Source organism: Syngnathus acus, chromosome 21 (assembly GCF_901709675.1).
Source record: "Syngnathus acus chromosome 21, fSynAcu1.2, whole genome shotgun sequence".
NCBI lineage: Eukaryota > Metazoa > Chordata > Actinopteri > Syngnathiformes > Syngnathidae > Syngnathus > Syngnathus acus.
This window is the reverse complement of record NC_051105.1, coordinates 2,212,698-2,230,376: the sequence shown is the minus strand read 5'-3', so window position 1 is coordinate 2,230,376 and position 17,679 is coordinate 2,212,698. Positions and strand designations below refer to the sequence as shown.

The 17,679-nt window shown below is 46.2% G+C and overlaps 1 protein-coding gene across 34 annotated transcripts in view; it reads left to right on the top strand.

Moving 5' to 3' along the window:
• The first annotated feature begins 995 nt into the window (after positions 1-995).
• Positions 996-17,679, top strand: part of neb (nebulin) — a 43,770-nt gene continuing 27,086 nt past the window's right edge. For 19 of the 34 annotated variants that reach the window (XM_037240244.1, XM_037240255.1, XM_037240256.1 and 16 more), the window contains exons 1-52: positions 996-1,115; positions 1,573-1,651; positions 1,723-1,899; positions 3,965-4,027; positions 4,674-4,781; positions 4,867-4,974; positions 5,137-5,241; positions 5,312-5,416; positions 5,611-5,715; positions 5,792-5,896; positions 6,092-6,196; positions 6,268-6,375; positions 6,662-6,778; positions 6,859-6,960; positions 7,069-7,176; positions 7,255-7,359; positions 7,448-7,546; positions 8,066-8,170; positions 8,231-8,338; positions 8,414-8,527; positions 8,603-8,800; positions 8,951-9,058; positions 9,133-9,231; positions 9,301-9,405; positions 9,476-9,583; positions 9,654-9,967; positions 10,125-10,329; positions 10,406-10,510; positions 10,840-10,947; positions 11,041-11,352; positions 11,421-11,627; positions 11,705-11,809; positions 11,883-11,990; positions 12,071-12,382; positions 12,535-12,741; positions 12,823-12,927; positions 13,005-13,112; positions 13,199-13,510; positions 13,659-13,865; positions 13,943-14,047; positions 14,115-14,222; positions 14,303-14,614; positions 14,753-14,959; positions 15,040-15,144; positions 15,227-15,334; positions 15,474-15,785; positions 15,924-16,127; positions 16,229-16,333; positions 16,416-16,523; positions 16,716-17,027; positions 17,190-17,393; positions 17,495-17,599. In XM_037240244.1, the coding sequence (XP_037096139.1) occupies positions 1,744-1,899; positions 3,965-4,027; positions 4,674-4,781; positions 4,867-4,974; positions 5,137-5,241; positions 5,312-5,416; positions 5,611-5,715; positions 5,792-5,896; positions 6,092-6,196; positions 6,268-6,375; positions 6,662-6,778; positions 6,859-6,960; positions 7,069-7,176; positions 7,255-7,359; positions 7,448-7,546; positions 8,066-8,170; positions 8,231-8,338; positions 8,414-8,527; positions 8,603-8,800; positions 8,951-9,058; positions 9,133-9,231; positions 9,301-9,405; positions 9,476-9,583; positions 9,654-9,967; positions 10,125-10,329; positions 10,406-10,510; positions 10,840-10,947; positions 11,041-11,352; positions 11,421-11,627; positions 11,705-11,809; positions 11,883-11,990; positions 12,071-12,382; positions 12,535-12,741; positions 12,823-12,927; positions 13,005-13,112; positions 13,199-13,510; positions 13,659-13,865; positions 13,943-14,047; positions 14,115-14,222; positions 14,303-14,614; positions 14,753-14,959; positions 15,040-15,144; positions 15,227-15,334; positions 15,474-15,785; positions 15,924-16,127; positions 16,229-16,333; positions 16,416-16,523; positions 16,716-17,027; positions 17,190-17,393; positions 17,495-17,599 (7,554 nt within the window). In that variant the 5' untranslated portion in view covers positions 996-1,115; positions 1,573-1,651; positions 1,723-1,743. Of the gene's footprint in view, positions 1,116-1,572; positions 1,652-1,722; positions 1,900-3,964; positions 4,028-4,673; positions 4,782-4,866; positions 4,975-5,136; positions 5,242-5,311; positions 5,417-5,610; positions 5,716-5,791; positions 5,897-6,091; positions 6,197-6,267; positions 6,376-6,661; positions 6,779-6,858; positions 6,961-7,068; positions 7,177-7,254; positions 7,360-7,447; positions 7,547-8,065; positions 8,171-8,230; positions 8,339-8,413; positions 8,528-8,602; positions 8,801-8,950; positions 9,059-9,132; positions 9,232-9,300; positions 9,406-9,475; positions 9,584-9,653; positions 9,968-10,122; positions 10,330-10,405; positions 10,511-10,839; positions 10,948-11,040; positions 11,353-11,420; positions 11,628-11,704; positions 11,810-11,882; positions 11,991-12,070; positions 12,383-12,534; positions 12,742-12,822; positions 12,928-13,004; positions 13,113-13,198; positions 13,511-13,658; positions 13,866-13,942; positions 14,048-14,114; positions 14,223-14,302; positions 14,615-14,752; positions 14,960-15,039; positions 15,145-15,226; positions 15,335-15,473; positions 15,786-15,923; positions 16,128-16,228; positions 16,334-16,415; positions 16,524-16,715; positions 17,028-17,189; positions 17,394-17,494; positions 17,600-17,679 lie in introns of all 34 variants that reach the window. The other 15 variants (XM_037240258.1, XM_037240245.1, XM_037240257.1 and 12 more) reach the window with 9 other exon arrangements.

Sequence of the window (17,679 nt, the reverse complement as noted above, 5' to 3'; positions counted from 1 at the left end):
CAAGGTCAGAGCAAGTCCAGACAATCAAATGCGCCCCCTACTGGCAGATATTGATCGCCGCAACCACTCCACTCTATCCTGACTCAATTGTTCCTTTTGGTCCATGCGTCAGCGTAAAGGTCACTTTGCAGGTGCCAGCACCCGCAGGCTGAGCCGTCCGTCACCATTAGTTCAAGACGTCGGCCTCTCCTCCAGGAGGATGAGCACGTTGCTATGGAAACGTAGCCCACCGGAGCACAAACAGCAATGACCTATCCCACCTGTCGTCGCCCCGCTAGCCTGCCTCATTCTGGACTTCTGACATCACCCACAAAAAAAAAAAATCATAACATGATGCGTCATCTCAGTTTGTTTTTGTCCTCTCATCAGCTGCTGTGTTCTACTGACCCAACAAATATTTCTGCACACAAATTCACTGTAACACTCTCATGAGTAGACCCACAAAAAAGTCAGAAAAGACGCACAAAAATCCATGTTGGATTTGAAGCATTTTAGGATCAGTTTCCAAGGTTCCTTTTTGGCCATTAAACACATTCATTGCATCAAACTGTGTTCTGCAAGATCTTCTTACAATTTTGTGTTCCAGCAAATGAGGACTGAGCCCATTTAATCTCTTATGATCCAAGATTCTCATTCTTCACACGTTGATTTCACACGTGATAAATGTTTAATGAAGCCTCGCTGCAGGCGTTTATTATATCCTGGGACATAGTTTGGCTCTTGGCATCCATCTGACTTCATTCCAGACTGGATCCAAAGGGGGGTGTACCTGGACCTTCACCAACCTGAGACTTTTCCTCTCCCACTCCCTTCGATGTTCTATCAAACCCCCGAAAAGCCCTCAAAGCATTTTGTCAACATCCCAATCCGAAAGGCGTCGTCTTCTTTTTTGCTCTGCTGATGCATTCGGCCTCCTGACAGGTGCTCACCCAAAGGGGATCTCTTTTGGTATATTTAGCGCTTGAAACCCGAGTGACCCCGCTTTGCGATTGGTCACCGGGACCACATGACCACCTGGGTAGAAGTAGCTGTGACTCTGTCACCCAGCGTTTCTCCGGAGGGAAGCTTGGGGGGAGGCTTTGGCGGCTTTTGGGAGACCATTAAAACGCTAACCGGTAAGCGAGCAAAAAACGAGAGAAATCTTGGGCACTTTCCTTCTGCTCTGCATGGCTATTATTTTGCATCCCTAATTGGACCAATCCAGAGGGAGCATCCAGAACTGATCCTGAACTCAACCTGGTCAGGCTTTCAGGATGTTGGCTAGCAGTTTGTTAGTTTGCTTTTCATTCAATTTCCCCCTGATTGTAATTGAAAAAGTTGCTTTGTGGTGCTAAAAAAAGCCAGTCCTATATTTAAACCTCAGCCTCAGAAGGCATGGCATCATGCTTTGCTGGAGCCGGCCACCCAATCAGATTGCGGCATTGGTTTACATGCGAAATAGCCGAGGCCGCAGCTGTCACCTGTCATCAAATCAGGGAGGGCCACTTTTTGGCAAGGGAGGAGCCACATTTCTGCTCCTATCCAAGGCTACACACCTTCAATCACTCACTCACACTTTTTGTGTGGTTTCAGGGCAAAAGTGGGATTTGAGGAACTCCGGACCTTAGTGGATGGCCAGGGACCTACAGACTCTCAAAGGAATCTTTCTCTGGTAGCTTTCTGGCCCTTTCAATATCAACCAAGGTGTCCAAATCAAAGTCCTGAAAGATCTTCTTTGCGTAGAGCCTCTAAAGGGGTCTCAAGATGTCGCATCGTATCGTGGAGGAGTACGTGGAGGAATGGGAGGAGGAATACGAGGAAGAGCTGCAAGGGGTGGAAGAAGATGATGAAGAAGAGGAGGAAGAAGAAGAAGAGGAGGAGGAGGAAGAAGAAGAGGTGGAAGAGGAAGTTTTGGATGAGGTAAGTGAGAAAATCAATTAAATGTGTTGGTTAAATTCGGAGGGCCGTGTCGCCCTAGCTGTCCTATGAATAGTGACTTCAGCTCAGCAGGATTCGGTTGCGGTGACACGGGGTGAACTGGCTACTCTTCAAGAGACTTTAAAAGTTAGCGTGACGGTATCAAATGGAATTTTGAAAATTGTCAACAATCAAGAGCCTACTATTGCGATTTAAAACTAATACCCAGACTGACCTGTAAGAACAGTCCAACAGTTTGGCAAAAAAAGAAAATGGCGCCATCTTGAAAAATATTATTACACCTGTCTTATTCTAAATCCCAAAGCAGGTGATTTTTATCATCATGTCTGTCCAGCAACAGTTTAGAATCTTGAACAATTTAAACCCAAACTGAAGTGACCTGTGGCAGCACATGAAATTCAGATTGATGAATAATAAGAAGCTAGGCTAGCTGTTAGCTTGGTTGTCGTAACCTTTGTCGTCTTAAAAAATACTTTTATGAGCAGATGGTCAAGGAAAAAATTTACAAATTGCTGTTTTTTATGTTCCTCAATGTTTTTAATGCAAATTATTGTTGGCCTGACTTTTCCGAGCAAATTTGCGAGATATGTATCTTCTTACTGTTGGCTATCGTTGTGTTTCAGCTAGCATGCTTTATTGTAAAAATATAGAATATATTTTTGAGTTCAAACTCACCTCGCATCAAACTTATTGTTTGTTTCTGACTGGGCTACATTTGACTCATCGTTTCAGTTCAATATGGAAGTTTCAATATGAGTTCTTTTTTTTTTATATATCCATGTTGAGTTACCAATTCCTCATTTGTTTGTTTTTGGTCTCATGTCAACACGTTCATGTCATTTTCTGATGTTGCTGTTGTATTCACTGTGACAGCCGTCTCAGACTCAGTGTCCAATGGAAGAGTGAAAACAGAAGGACGGGCAATTAATCCCTTATTTCCTGGTGAAATAGGATTAAAGTCGTCCTGGTATTTGCCTCATTGACATCTTATAAGGGGGATTCGAACGTCATCCCCATATAACCTGTCGTGCGGTTGAGGATTTAGCATCTTTGGGAGCTATAAAGATGCTAAATAGTTGGTTTTGGGAAAGGAGGTAGCTAAAAAAAAATCAATACACTCTGCTTTCACTTGCACTTTCATCTACACTGTGGAGAACAAATGCCTCGTTTGGAATACAAAGAATGGAGAGAAACATTTTGATGTTTCAATGATATAATTGGTTTGTTGTAATCAATCAAATAGATTTCTGTGTATCCACGTGTTGGATTCACTGTGGAACTGCGATGATTCTCTCCTATCTATTGAATTCGCATAACGAGGCCTGATACAAATGTTGCTGAAAAGTAAAATGATGGTGCAGTTGTGTTTTCTCTCAGCTCTGGTGTGGGCAGGAATCACCTGCAGAGTTGATATTCTTCAATTTTATGGTTCAACATGCTCTGACTGCAGCTGGGAGGGTGTTCCAGAAACTAGTTTGATGTTTTGTTTTGTTTTAATGGTGGCTTTTTTGAGGATAGGGTCGAAATATGGCTAAATATAGTTGGCAACACTGGATGACAGGCACGAATGGATTGGAAATTGCAATCCAAAATAGAGTGGATGTCATCTGAGTGCTTGCCTTTTATTTAGAAAAGCTTACAATCAATCCAGATTTTTCTTGGAACTTACACTCAAACATCGGACCTGATTTTTCTTGGAAGAGATCAGTCCTGATTATTATTATGATTAATTTTCTTAGTTGTAAGTCTCATTTCAGTTTTTTTTTTTTCAGAAAAGACCACAAGCCTGATTTTTTTTCTTAGTGTTTTTTAATCTATTTTAAGTTCACAATCCGAATGATTAGACGCTTGTCATTTTTTGCACTTAAGCAATTATGACGGTCACGTTTGAATTAGCACAATGCTAACGCATTAGCACTTTCCTGACACCAGAGCTGAGTGGGAACCGGCCTGCACGCCATCACACACACACGCAAAAAGTGTGTTTCTTCTCCCATGTTGTGCAAGGCCAGAGTGTGTTGTATGATTTGTGTGATATGTTGAGCAGATGCCAACGACGACACACGTCACTCATGAGCACCACACTCATCATCATCATCACGACCACCAGGTAAATGGCGGCAAAAGGCGGCAAAATACCAGGCCGCTGCGCTTTGTCTTGAGCAATGTTCCTAGCTAGCTAGCTAGCTAGCGCTGCTAGTGAGCGTCAGTTGATAAATGGTTTAGAGGCTCAATTATGGGATGAATGTGGAATAGATTGGCCGCTTGCCTACTGCATGTAGCCTGAACAAGATATTATCTAATCCTGTGCTCGCAGTCCATTTGTATCTCATGTACTTGCTTTTACTTTTTGACTTCATTTGATGATGCTAGCATTTTGCTTCACAAGTAGATACGCCTTTTTATCTTTCAAAAAATATGGTAAGTGTTACTTTTTTCCCCTTAAAACAAGAAGGCTTTTTAATCAAAATAATTGGACTTAATTCTCATAAGGTTACATTATTTTACATTTATCAAGTGAAATACCACCCCATTTTTTTAACTATGATTTTCTTCTCCAAAATTCTGACTTTTGTTGAAATCATAATTTTATTTCTTTACTGAAGAAAAACCAGGCAATTGAATTTTTTGCTTCAAAAGTCTCGGGAAGCCTCAACGCAATCCGATTGTGATTGACGCACGTTTCTGTTGTGCGGCAGGAAAAAAGCACGAGCGCAGTGTGTACATTTCTCTTTGTGACTTGTATTTTTGTCCAGTCGGGCTTGCCCACCAGGAAGGTGGTGAAGAAGGTGAAAGTGGACACGTCCAAGTTCATCACCCCGTACCTGGCGCACAGCAAGAAAATGCTGGAACTCTACAGCAACGTGAGGCGCCATTTGCCACTCTAGGTCTTCTCGCTGGCCACGCTTTCTTCACAAACTCATCACTCATCTTTGTTCCGCTGCCCAGAACAAATATCGGGAAGAGTACGACAAGTCCAGAGGAAATCCTCCCGCCATCACCACTGAAACGCCTGAGATGATTCGCATCCGCAAGGCTCAGGAGCAGCTCAGCGAGGTACATGGGGATTGTAGTTTTTGTTGTTGCTGTTATTATTGTTGTGGCTTTTGCTGTTGTTTTTCTTGTTGTTGCTGTTTGTTGTTGCTGCTGTTGTAAGTTGTCTCATTGGTGGTTGTGTATGTTTTAGGCAGAGTGTTGACTTGCCGTGTTGTTCCACAGATCAAATACCGCATGGAGGGCAACAAGTCAAAGACGGGTAGCTTGTACGACGGCCAGGCACGGGAGATCGCCCACGTCAAGCAGGTGTCGGACCTCATCAGCAAGGTGCGTCCGGTGGCCGTAAATCAAGCCAAGCGCGATAGAAATTGTCAATAACCCGCATACGCCTGCGTAGGTCCTCTACCGGCAGAAGTGGGACGAGACCAAGGACAAGTACCTGCTGCCCCCGGATGCCCCAGAACTGGTTTTGGCCGTCAAGAATGCTGCCAACTGCAGCAAAGTGAGACTTTTTTTTTCACATCCACAAAAATTTAATAAAATGATGACAGCTATTTTTCTCATATTTCTTCCCCCAGTAAAATTATGATGATTCTTGCAATAACACTTTTTTTTCCTCATAAATGTGCACTTTCTTTGTTGGTAAATTCTGAATTTTCCAACGTGAATAAAAATAATAATTTTAATGCGTTGTAGAAAATGTACACGGTGGACTGGGACGAGGAGAAGACCATGTTCTGCCCGTACAGTGACAGCCCCGAACTTCGTCGGGTGGCCCAGGCTCAGGAGGTTCTCAGTGACGTAAGTCCACCCGCCGCCAGCAAAAATGCCTTTTTTGAACATTTAAATGACCTTCCGATGACGCCACGTTCATCAGGTCCAGTACAAAAAAGGGCACAATGAGCGCAAGGCCAAGTACACTGCCCTGGCCGATCCCCCCGAGGTGGAGCTGGCCAAGAGAGTCTCTGACCAGCGCAGCGACGTAAGCATTTAGTGCCACATTTATTTGTGGTCATTTTGTCCATTTTTTTAACCTTCTCAAATAATAAATAAAATAAAATGAATAAAAAATATAATATAATAAAAAAGAAATATATCATTAAAAAGTTGACAGCATGTATTTATGTATAATGTTTTTGTAAATATTTAGAATTTGACTTCTGTTGTTTGCCCTCAGCTGAAGTACAAGGAAGCGTACAACCAAGACGTAAAGGGTCAGTGGTGCGAGACGCCCTACTATGACGTGGCTATGGCCAGGGTGGCCATGGAGAACTTCAGCAATGTGAGATGCACGCTGAAAGACAGCTAGCACAGGTGTCAGACGCTAGCGCTAAATGTTGCTTTTCTTTACAGAGGAAATACACGCAAGATTACGAGGACAACAAAGACCAAATCTACTTCATGGAAACCGAAACGCCCGTCTACGATACCCACAAGAAAGCGGGCGCCGCCGCCAGTGGCGTGAGTCATCATCACTCCATTCGTTTTAAATAACACCACTTAATACACAAAAAGAAAAAAAACACGACTTAGTTCTCCATTTTTTTTAATGAATAAATCTAAAATAAGGTTCAGTCAAATTCAGACAAGATGTTTTTTCCTCGTAAATAAAAAAAAACTGCAGTAAAATAAATTAAAAATGTTTTCAGTAAATTTATGTTGCTGTTTTTCCAACCAACAGAACTTTTCAACAAACAAAAAAATTGCAGCAAGAATGACATGATTGTGTCCACGTTTGCGTGCGCAGGTGCAGTACAAGAAGGAATACGAGAAGACGAAGGCCCAGTCGGACTACAACACGCTGCCGGCCTCCGAGAACCCGCTGCTCAGGCAGCTCCGATACGCCGGCACCATCCTCAGTGACGTAGGTGGAGCGCAGACGCACTGGAATCCGCACTCGATCAGCAAAATAGTCGAGCTTTTGTGTTCTGTGCTCTTTTGCAGAAAGTGTACAAAGACAACTACGAGAAGGCCCGAGGATTCAGCATCAACTACTGTGAAACGCCCAAGTTCCAAGTGGACTCTGTTCTCAAACAGTTGACGGACGTAAGAATGACATGATGTTCCGTTACAACCACAGCTTCGACTTTATTCCCTTTACAGTTCTTTGTGCGGTCCAAAAGGATTCGCAATCATTGACTCGTCTTTCCGCAGACACGCTACAAAGAGAAGTACGAAAACGAAATCAAGGGTCATTACATGGGCAGCTACGAGGATGTCTACATGCTCCACTGCCAGCGAGCGGAGGACATGAAGAAAGAGGTTGGCTCCATTCCCAAGTATCATTTGACTCCTCCCCCAAAATCAGACGTCTCATTTTAAATTTGTTTGTATCCCCAGAAACTGTACAAAGCCGATTACGAAGACATGAAAACGCAATGTTTCTTCCCCCAAACCGTCACGCCCGAGTACGAAGCAACCAAGAAGCTGGACGATTGCAAAGATGTAAGGAAGGACATGGATTCACAACTCTAGAATTTTATTGCGGTTCTCTTCTGGTGGAGTCATAGGGTGGTTGTTCTTTGTTTTGCAGAAAGTTTACCGGCAGCATCCGGACAAAGTGAAATTCACGCAAGTGACCGATTCGCCGGTTTTGGTACAGGCTGCCATCAACGCCAAGCAGCTGAGTGACGTAAGTGAGACAACCTGAGTCCACATTCTCAAGCAGCACCCAAGAACCAGGACTAGAGAGCCACATCCTCAATGTGTCGGATAGGACTTCTAAAAATGCAGGAAGCTCAGCTGTTCACTTGCGGCCATGAAACCCGAGCTTCGTCTGGTTGCTCAGTAAATTTAGCAAGCGCTGTTCAGCAAACTCAAAATAGACAGTAAAAGTCCACTGGCACATTGCTGCCCATCAGTGGGAGGAACAATCACTTACCGGATTGGTTACGATTAAAAAATATCAAAGACAATCATTTTCACTGATCCAGATTACGCGTTTGGTGGTCACTGAAACTAAAAAGACAAATTTGAAAATGTTATGCCAGGAAGGAACATGCCCAGTTTTCACTTTGAAGTCCCTCAAACGGGGTTCTCCATTTAGTTCATTTGACTTTCGGTCCTCAATGAGTCAGCATATATTCATCTCAAAATTATGAGCGTAGATTAGGCTGATTTCGAGATTTACTCGAGTTTTTCCTCGTTGCAGCTCAACTACAAGGCGCTGTACGAAGAGACCAAGCACAAGAACAGTCTGCCTTCAGACTACCCCTTCTTTGTCCAGTCCAGAGTCAACGCCTTCAACCTCAGCGACGTAAGCTAGCACCATGACAATACGCATGACAATACACTGAACACGATCATCTCCTTCCAGAACTGCTACAAATACGACTGGGAGACATCCAAGGCCAATAAGTTTGAGATTAAGGAGGACGCCATCCCAATCTTGGCCGCCCGGGCTCACACTAACATCGCCAGCGACGTACGTAAGCCATTGGCAAATCTTTGCAAAGATTGAGAATTGAATCGCAGCATTTTTTTCGATTGTTTCTTTTAGGTGAAATACAAGAAGGAGTATGAGAAGAACAAGGGTCAGATGGTCGGCGCGCTCAGCATTCACGATGATCCCAAGATCCTGCACTCGGTTCATGTGGCCAAAATCCAGAGCGATGTAAACCAACTTTTCTTTATTCTTTGCTTTTCCACCAATAACTCTTTGATTCACTTGAGTTTTTTTCTCCCACAGCGTGAATACAAAAAGGACTACGAAAAGATCAAGACAAAGTATCACACGCCTCTGGACATGATGTCCGTCACCCAGGCGAAGAAGTCGCAGGCCATCAGCAGCATGGCCGGCTACCGCAGCATTAACCCTAACTTCTTCATGCCCCATGATGCCGTACTGTTGGACACGGCCAAGAAGGCCAACATCATCCAGAGTGACGTGAGTAACCAAAGCTGAATGAAATACAGCCAAAGTCGAGCGAGATCCCGACCAAGCCCTGCGACAAAAAGTCCGCCTTTGCTTCTGGACCATTAAGTTTCGTCTTCTACCGGAATACATTTCATCATCCATGATGTGTTTTTGCTTCAGAACGAGTACAAGTCTGACTACAACAACTACAGCAAGGGGACCCCGTGGGTGCCGCTTGGCTCCTTGGACGTGGAAAATGTCAAGAAGGCCGGGGAAATCCTTAGCGAGGTTCGTCCGACAATAAATGACAAGACAAAAGCGTCGAGATGGAAAGTTTGACACTAGACTGTTTTTTCGTGCAGAGAAATTACAGACAGCACCCCGACACCATCCCCTTCACATCCATCGACGACCACCCCGTCATGATGCAGGCCAAAGTCAACCAGCTGCAGAGGAGTGACGTGAGTTACCATCAGAACCCCGACCCTGACTCCGTAAACCCGTTCCTAACTCTTCTTTGTTCCTCACAGCTGTTCTACAAGCACGGTCTGGAGGCCATCCACCAGAAGTACTCCCTACCCCCGGACATTCCCGAGTTCCTCCAGGCCAAGTGCAACGCCTACAACATCAGCAACGTAAGACAAGGGCACCATCTGGATGGGATATTTGTTTTGGACTCATCCTGTCTTCCATCCGCCATTTCAGAACTACTACAAGTACGCCTGGCAGGACATCATCGCGAAAGGCTACGACCTGCAGCCCGACGCCATCCCCATCGTTGCCGCCAAAGCTGCCAGACACGCTGCCAGTGATGTAAGTTCTCAGCACAAATCATTTGCACCCAGCAGTCATTCCCATCTCGACACCATAATCCTGCCGCTAGGTCCAGTACAAGAAGGCGTACGAGAAGGAGCGAGGCCACCACGTGGGCTTCCGTAGCCTCCAGGATGACCCTCTGCTGGTCCACTACATGGAGGTGGCCAAGCACCAGAGCGAAAAGAATTACAAGAAGGACTACCACAAGGCCAAACTGAAGTACCACACGCCCGTGGACATGTTGAGCGTGGCCCACGCCAAGCACGCCTCGGCCGTGCAGACCAGCATCAACTACAAGCAGCCCCAACACAACTACTGCCTGCTACCGGATGCCATGAACCTGGATCTGGCTCGGAACATGAATTTCAACGCGAGTGACGTGAGTTTTCAGCCGCTTGTTAGACTTTTCTGAAAAGTTCCCAAAAAACTTTGTAAAGCTTAAGTCCTCGTGAAAGTCTCAGGTACCAAATACTCTTTGGGATGTTTAAGCCTTACCTTTGGATAAAGGACTAACATCCTCGGCTCTGCTTTTCTAGTACCAGTACAAACGGGATTACGATAACTACGTCAAGGGAATCGGTTGGATCCCGATCGGCTCACTGGAGGTGGAGAAGGCAAAGGCGGCGGCGGCAGCTCTGGACGAGAAGAAATACAGACAGCACCCGGACACCCTCACGTTCACCAGTCCGCCTGACTCCATGACCATGGAACTGGCCAAGACCAACGCTCAGATTCTCAACGCGGTCAGCCCTTTTTTTCCACAAAGCTCCTTCTCTGGAGACCATTTGACGCTTTTTGACTTCTTGCATCGGATTGCAGAAAGACTACAAGGCCAGTGGCGAGAAGTACATGCACACCTACCATCTTCCTGCTGATGCTCCGGAACTGATGCAAGCCAAATACAACGCTGTCAACATCAGCAAGGTTAGACGCTTTGCTGGTCTTATCCACCATTTACTGTATCCACACACTTAATGTCCTTTTCGGTTTTTTATGTTCGGGCAGTGATTAGGCCGCTCCCAGTTGGAAGTTTAAAGATAAACAAACTATAACAAAGAAAATGACACGTGTGTTTAAAACAACCACATAGCTTTTGCTTAGTAAAGTCAGTTTAGCTAAATGCTAACAAGGCAACATGTAGATTTGACAGGCATGAATTCTTTATCCTCTGTGAAGAACGGCAGAAGCAATACAATTTCCTTTGAATTGAAGCAAAAACTTTTTACAAACACACACATTCTGTTTATTATCAGAATTACTACACCTACGCTCACCGGCAAGATCTGCTCAAAGGGCATCACATGAGGGAAGATGCCATCCCCATCGTGGCAGCCAAGACCTCCAGAGACATCGCCAGCAACGTGAGTTATGAAAATGCTTCCATTTAGGCTGCTCCAGTGCTTTCAACTGTTCTCACCTCGGCTTTCTTCACTGTTTTATTTATTTTTTTGCAGTACAAGTACAAACTGGCTCACGAGAAGGCAAAGGGCCAGCACGTGGGCTTCCGTAGCCTGCAGGATGACCCCTTGCTGGTCCACTACATGGAGGTGGCCAAGCACCAGAGCGAGAAGAACTACAAGCAAGACTACCACAAAGCCAAGCTGAAGTATCACACGCCCGTGGACATGATGAGCGTGGCCCAAGCCAAGCACGGCTCGGCCGTGCAGACCATGATCGGCTACAGGACGTACCTTCACGACTACACGCTTCTTCCCGACAACTTGCGAGTGAACCGTTGCAAGGACGTAATGGAGATTCAGAGCGACGTACGTGCTTTCGCTTTCGATCGGTATCTTGACACTACAAATATAGAAATAACCCCGGTTCTCTGCAGAATATTTACAAAGCCGACTACACAAACTACTACAAAGGAGCCGGGTGGGTTCCGATCGGTTCTCTGGACGTGGAGAAGGCCAAAGCTGCCAAGTTGGCACTGGACGAGATCAACTACCGTCAGCATCCGAGCACGTTCAAGTTCACCAGTACCAGTGACAGCATGAACATGTCCTTGGCTCTGAGCAACTCCAAGCAGCTGCACCCTGTATGAGGCTCCTGGTTGTCCTTTTGTTCAAAATGTGCCACTCATCTTGACACCTGTGTGTTTTTCCACCTCCGCAGACTGCTTACAAAGCTTCCGGTGAGCAGTTCAAGCATACCTACAACCTGCCGTCCGACTGCCCTGAGTTCATCCTGGCTAAATCGAATGCGGAGAACATCAGTGAGGTGAGAGGACAACATTTATGGACAAATGAAATGACTAGATGAACACAAAACTGAATACGTTTTATCCCTGCAGAGTCACTACAAGCAAAAGTGGGTGGACGATATCGCCAAAGGCTACGACTTGAGGCCTGACGCTATTCCCATCCTGCATGCCAAGCATGGAAGACATATTGCCAGCAATGTGCGTAAAACCATCAATTTGCAACACTCAAAAGAAAAAATGAAAACAGTCCAACTTGTCATACTTGCCTTGTTTCGTAGGTGCAATACAAGAAAGAGTTTGAGAAGGAGCGAGGCCACCACGTGGGCTTCCGTAGCATCCAGGACGACCCCCTGCTGGTCCATTACATGGAGGTGGCCAAGCACCAGAGTGACAGGAACTACAAGAAAGACTACCACAAGGCCAAACTGAAGTACCACACACCCGTGGACATGTTGAGCGTGGTCCACGCCAAGCAGGCTTCGGCCGCCCAGACCATGACCGGCTACAGGAAGCTGCACCACACCAACGCTCTCCTCTCTGACGCCATGAACTTCACGCTGGCTCGTACCATGAACACCCAGTCTAGTGACGTAAGTTTGTTCTCAAGTCATGACTTCAGTCATCCACTCTGTCTTGGTCACAACATCCGGGGATGGGAGAACCCTTGGCAACTTTTAGGTGGCTTTTAAAATTCAGGTCCGAGATTCAGTTCACTCAGCTTCTGGTTCATTTCTCTCGCCAGTGTGATTACAAGTACGACTGGAACAACTTTGTCAAAGGTATCGGCTGGGTTCCCATCGGCTCGCTCGCGGTAGAAACCGCCAAGGTCGGCGGGGACATCCTAAGCGAGAACAAGTACCGCACTCACCCGTCCAACTTCAAGTACAGCAAACTGATGGACTCCATGGACCTGGCTCTGGCCAACACCAACAATCAGATCATGGATAAGGTGCGGCACGGTAAAATATTTGCCAAATAGTACCTGGATTTCCGATGCTCATCTTATTTTTCCTGTGATTTTCATTGATAGCAAGCTTACACGGCCGCTTGGGAAAAGGACAAACGGACAGTCCACATCATGCCGGACTCTCCTGAGATTGTCCTGGCCAAGGCCAATGCTATCACCATGAGCGACGTAAGTTCACCTCCAAATGTCACATCGAAAATGAAGAAAATTGCTCCGTGTAAGTGTTCATGTTGATATGTTTGCAGAAACTTTACAAATCTGGTTTGGCGGAGATGGCCAACAAGGGCTACAATCTGAAACCAGATGCCATTCCCATCGTAGCCGCAAAGTTAGGAACAAATATCGCCAGTAACGTAAGTCACGCAAAAAAAAACATTCCTGAGCTGCTAGCGCAAACCGTTGCGCACAATCAACTCACTCGTTTAAATGGCCGTTGCAGTTTAAGTACAAACTGGCTTTCGAGAAAGCACGAGGCCACCACGTGGGCATACGTAGCCTCCAGGACGACCCCCTTCTGGTCCACTACATGGAGGTGGCCAAGCACCAGAGTGACAGGAACTACAAGAAAGACTACCACAAGGCCAAACTGAAGTACCACACACCCGTGGACATGTTGAGCGTGGTCCACGCCAAGCAGGCCTCGGCCGCCCAGACCATGACCGGATACAGGAAGATGCACCATACCAACGCTCTCCTCCCCGACGCCATGAGCTTCACGCTGGCTCGTACCATGAACACCCAGTCGAGTGATGTAAGTTTGTCTCTGAGCTCAAGTGCGCATCACTGTGATTCAAGGAAATGCAAGTTTTTGTCCAGAACTGAAGAATGAAAGCCCTTCTAATTCAGTAACAAGAGACGTGATTCAGTTCACTCGACTTATGATTTCTTTCTTTCGCCAGTGCGATTACAAGTACGACTGGAACAACTTCGTCAAAGGTATCGGCTGGGTTCCCATGGGCTCGCTCGCGGTAGAAACCGCTAAGGTCGGCGGGGATATCCTAAGCGAGAACAAGTACCGCACTCACCCGTCCAACTTCAAGTACAGCAAGCTGATGGACTCCATGGACCTGACCCTGGCCACAGCCAACAATCAGATCATGAATAAGGTGCGGCACGGTTAAATTGATCTCGCTTGCTTTTACTCCCACCAAAACTTCACGTTTATTGTGGAATTTATTTTCAGAAAGCATACACGGCCGCCTGGGAAAAGGACAAACTGAGTGTTCACGTCATGCCGGATGCTCCTGAGATTGTTCTGGCCAAGGCCAACGCCATCACTATGAGCAACGTAAGATGACAAACAACAAGTCTTTCCGCTCATTTCAGCTACGTGATTGTTTTTCCCGCTTCCACAGAAAAATTACAAAGCCGGCCTTGTGGAAATGGCTAACAAGGGCTACGATCTCAGAGCTGACGCCATCCCGATTGTGGCCGCCAAGTCTGGTACCAACATTGCCAGCAACGTGAGTGTGGCAACCAAGACGATATAGTCGTACTTTGAATTACAAGTACCGCAATGTACTTTTTTTTTTTTACCTTCCAGTACAAATATAAACTGGCTTTTGAGAAAGCGCGAGGCCACCACGTAGGCTTCCGTAGCATTCAGGATGACCCTCTACTGGTCCACTACATGGAGGTGGCCAAGCACCAGAGCGACAAGATCTACAAGCAGGACTACCACAAGTCCAAACTGAAGTACCACACACCTGTGGACATGTTGAGCGTGGTCCACGCCAAGCAGGCCTCGGTCGCCCAGACCATGATTGGATATAGGAGCATTGTCCCCCACTACACCATCCTGCCTGATGCCATGAACCTGCAACTGGCCCGCAACATGCAGTTTATTGCGAGTGATGTAAGAGCCCAATAAGAAGCTTCTGGATCTTAAATTGTTGTACCGTAATCCTCATTTTCCATCCTGTGAAAAAAACATGAATTTCCAATCCTTTGAGATTGAAGGAAAGTGCTGGAACATCTTCTACTTCCTCAACAGAACGAGTACAAGAGCGAGTATCAAAACTTCATCCGAGGAATCGGTTGGGTTCCCATCGGCTCGCTGGATGTGGAGAAAGTCAGAACGGCCGGCCAGATCTTGAGGGAACATGGGTACCGCCAGCATCCCAGCAGCTTGAAATTCACCAAGGACATGCACTCCATGGATCTGGCACTGGCCACCGCCAACAACCTGATAATGGATAAGGTACTAGAAAGGACCAAAACATCTGTCCTTGCCATTCTTTGTGTTTGTGTGTGACAACTCCAATGGACGTGTGCTTCCAGCAAGCTTACACCAAAGCTTGGGACCATGACAAGAAAACCATTCACATCATGCCGGACGCAATGGACGTTGTTCTTGCTCGGGAAAACAGGAAGAACTACAGCGAGGTGAGAACTTCAGACTGATTGTTATTTACCTGCACAATTATGACCAGACAATTTGAAGTGATTACGTTCTTGTTGTCATCAGAAACGGTACAAACTGGACAATGAGCTTGCCAAGAAGAAGGGTCACAACCTTCGTGCTGATGCCATCTCCGTGCAGGCTGCTAAAGCCTCAACTATTATTGCAAGTGACGTAAGTGTATTTTTCTTTTTTCACTTGGTGCCTAAACCTCTTCCTAATTTCTTACCACTTTTCCATCTCAAGACTCGGTACTTCTAATCGACTGCAACCTTATCAACCAGTTTATCGAAAAACCTTTGTTTTCTCGCAGTACAAGTACAAGACCGGATACCGCAAGCAGGTGGGCCACCACATCGGTGCCCTCAGCATCCAGGACGACCCTCTCCTCATGCTGGCCCTGAACTCGGCCAAGATTGCCAGCGACGCCCTCTACAAGAAGGACTTCAACCAGTCCAAGACCAGATTCCACCTGCCAGTGGACATGCTGGCTTTCGAGCTGGCCAAGAAGAACCAGGTCCAGGTCAACCACACCAACTACATCACCCGTCTGCACAACTGGACTTGCCTGCCCGACTCCAACGATGTCCGCCAAGCCAGACACGCCTACGACCTGCAGAGTGATGTGAGTAGACATACCAAAAGAAATACAATAAGATAATGCTTTGTTGGTCCTCAAAGGAGAAATGCAGATGTCACCAAACATAGCATAATAGTTCAAGCGAATCCATGTTTGTTCATTTCACCCTCCTGTCTCGTTCAGGTGGTCTACAAGGAAGAGCTGAAGTTTCTTCAGGGCACCGGCTGGGTGCCTATTGGTTCGCTAGATGTGGAGAAGGTGAAGAAAGCCGGTGAAATCCTAAATGAACAGAAATATCGTCAGCACCCGAGCAACTACAAGTTTAAGGTCACCACCGAGGACATGCCCATGGTGCTGGCCAAGGCAAACGCTCAGATCATGAACAAGGTATTGGAACATTAACGTGACACAGCACCCAAGTAAGACAAATCATTTTACTGTTGACTCGTGATTCATCACCTGCTTTTTCTGTCTGGCGTTTATTGCAGAAGGCATATCACGAAGCTTGGGAAAACCAGAAGACCTTGATCCACCTCATGCCTGACGCTATGGACGTGGTCCTCGCAAAAGCCAACAACGTCAACTACAGCTTGGTAAGTGAGCAGTTTGGTTGCCGTCACCCAGTTTCTGCTTAATCGTATGGATCTTCACGTATTCTATCTTCTGTATCTTCAGAAACTGTACAAGCAGGCATATGAGGAGGCTAAGAAGGAAGGCTACGATCTGGGCAAAGATGCTATTTCCATCCTTGCAGCCAAGGCTTCCAGAGACATTGCTAGTGATGTGAGTTTATACAATACCACTGAGCTCACATTTTCCCCATTGCGTACATTTCAATGGGATGCTAAAGGGGGATTCAAGTCAAAAATGTTCTAACTGCTCCATCCATCTCAGAGTGGTACCATTTTGAAATTGTCGTTAAAGTCCTCCCAGATCTGGGTTCTTCCAAATAATCGTGAACATATTTCTTTCCAGTACAAGTACAAGACCGGATACCGCAAACAAGTGGGCCACCACATTGGGGCTCGAAGCGTGGAAGATGACCCTCTCCTCGTGCTGGCTCTGAACTCGGCCAAAATCGCCAGCGACGTGCTCTACAAGAAGGACTTCAACCAGTCCAAGACCAGATTCCATCTGCCTGTGGACATGCTGAGCCTGGAACTGGCTAAGAAGTGCCAGATTCAAGTCAACGACTTTAACTACCGCACTCACTTGCACCAGTGGACCTGCCTGCCTGACTCCAATGACGTCCGCCAAGCCAGACACGCCTACGACCTGCAGAGTGATGTATGAAAATTAATACATGTATTGCAGGTGATAAGGTCCAGACCCATCAGCAATAGGAGAACAAGAAACCACGATTTAGCGTGGGATCACTGTATGCTAATGAAATGATATTTTTGTAAATCTGGAAATGATTGTTCACGAAAAACTTTCTGTCTTGTTCAGGTGGTCTACAAGGAAGAGCTGAAGTTTCTTCAGGGCACCGGCTGGGTGCCTATTGGTTCGCTAGATGTGGAGAAGGTGAAGAAAGCCGGTGAAATCCTAAATGAACAGACATATCGTCAGCACCCGAGCAACTACAAGTTTAAGGTCACCACCGAGGACATGCCCATGGTGCTGGCCAAGACAAATGCTCAGGTCATGAACAAGGTATTGGAACGTTAACGTGACACAACACCCAAGTAAGACAAATCATTTTACTATTGACTTGTTGTTCATCACCTGCTTTGTCTGTCTGGCATTTATTGCAGAAAGCATATCACGAAGCTTGGGAAAACCAGAAGACCTTGATCCACCTCATGCCTGACGCTATGGACGTGGTCCTCGCAAAAGCCAACAACGTCAACTACAGCTTGGTAAGTGAGCAGTTTGGTTGCCGTCACCCAGTTTCTGCTTCATCGTGTGGATCTTCACGTATTCTATCTTCTGTATCTTC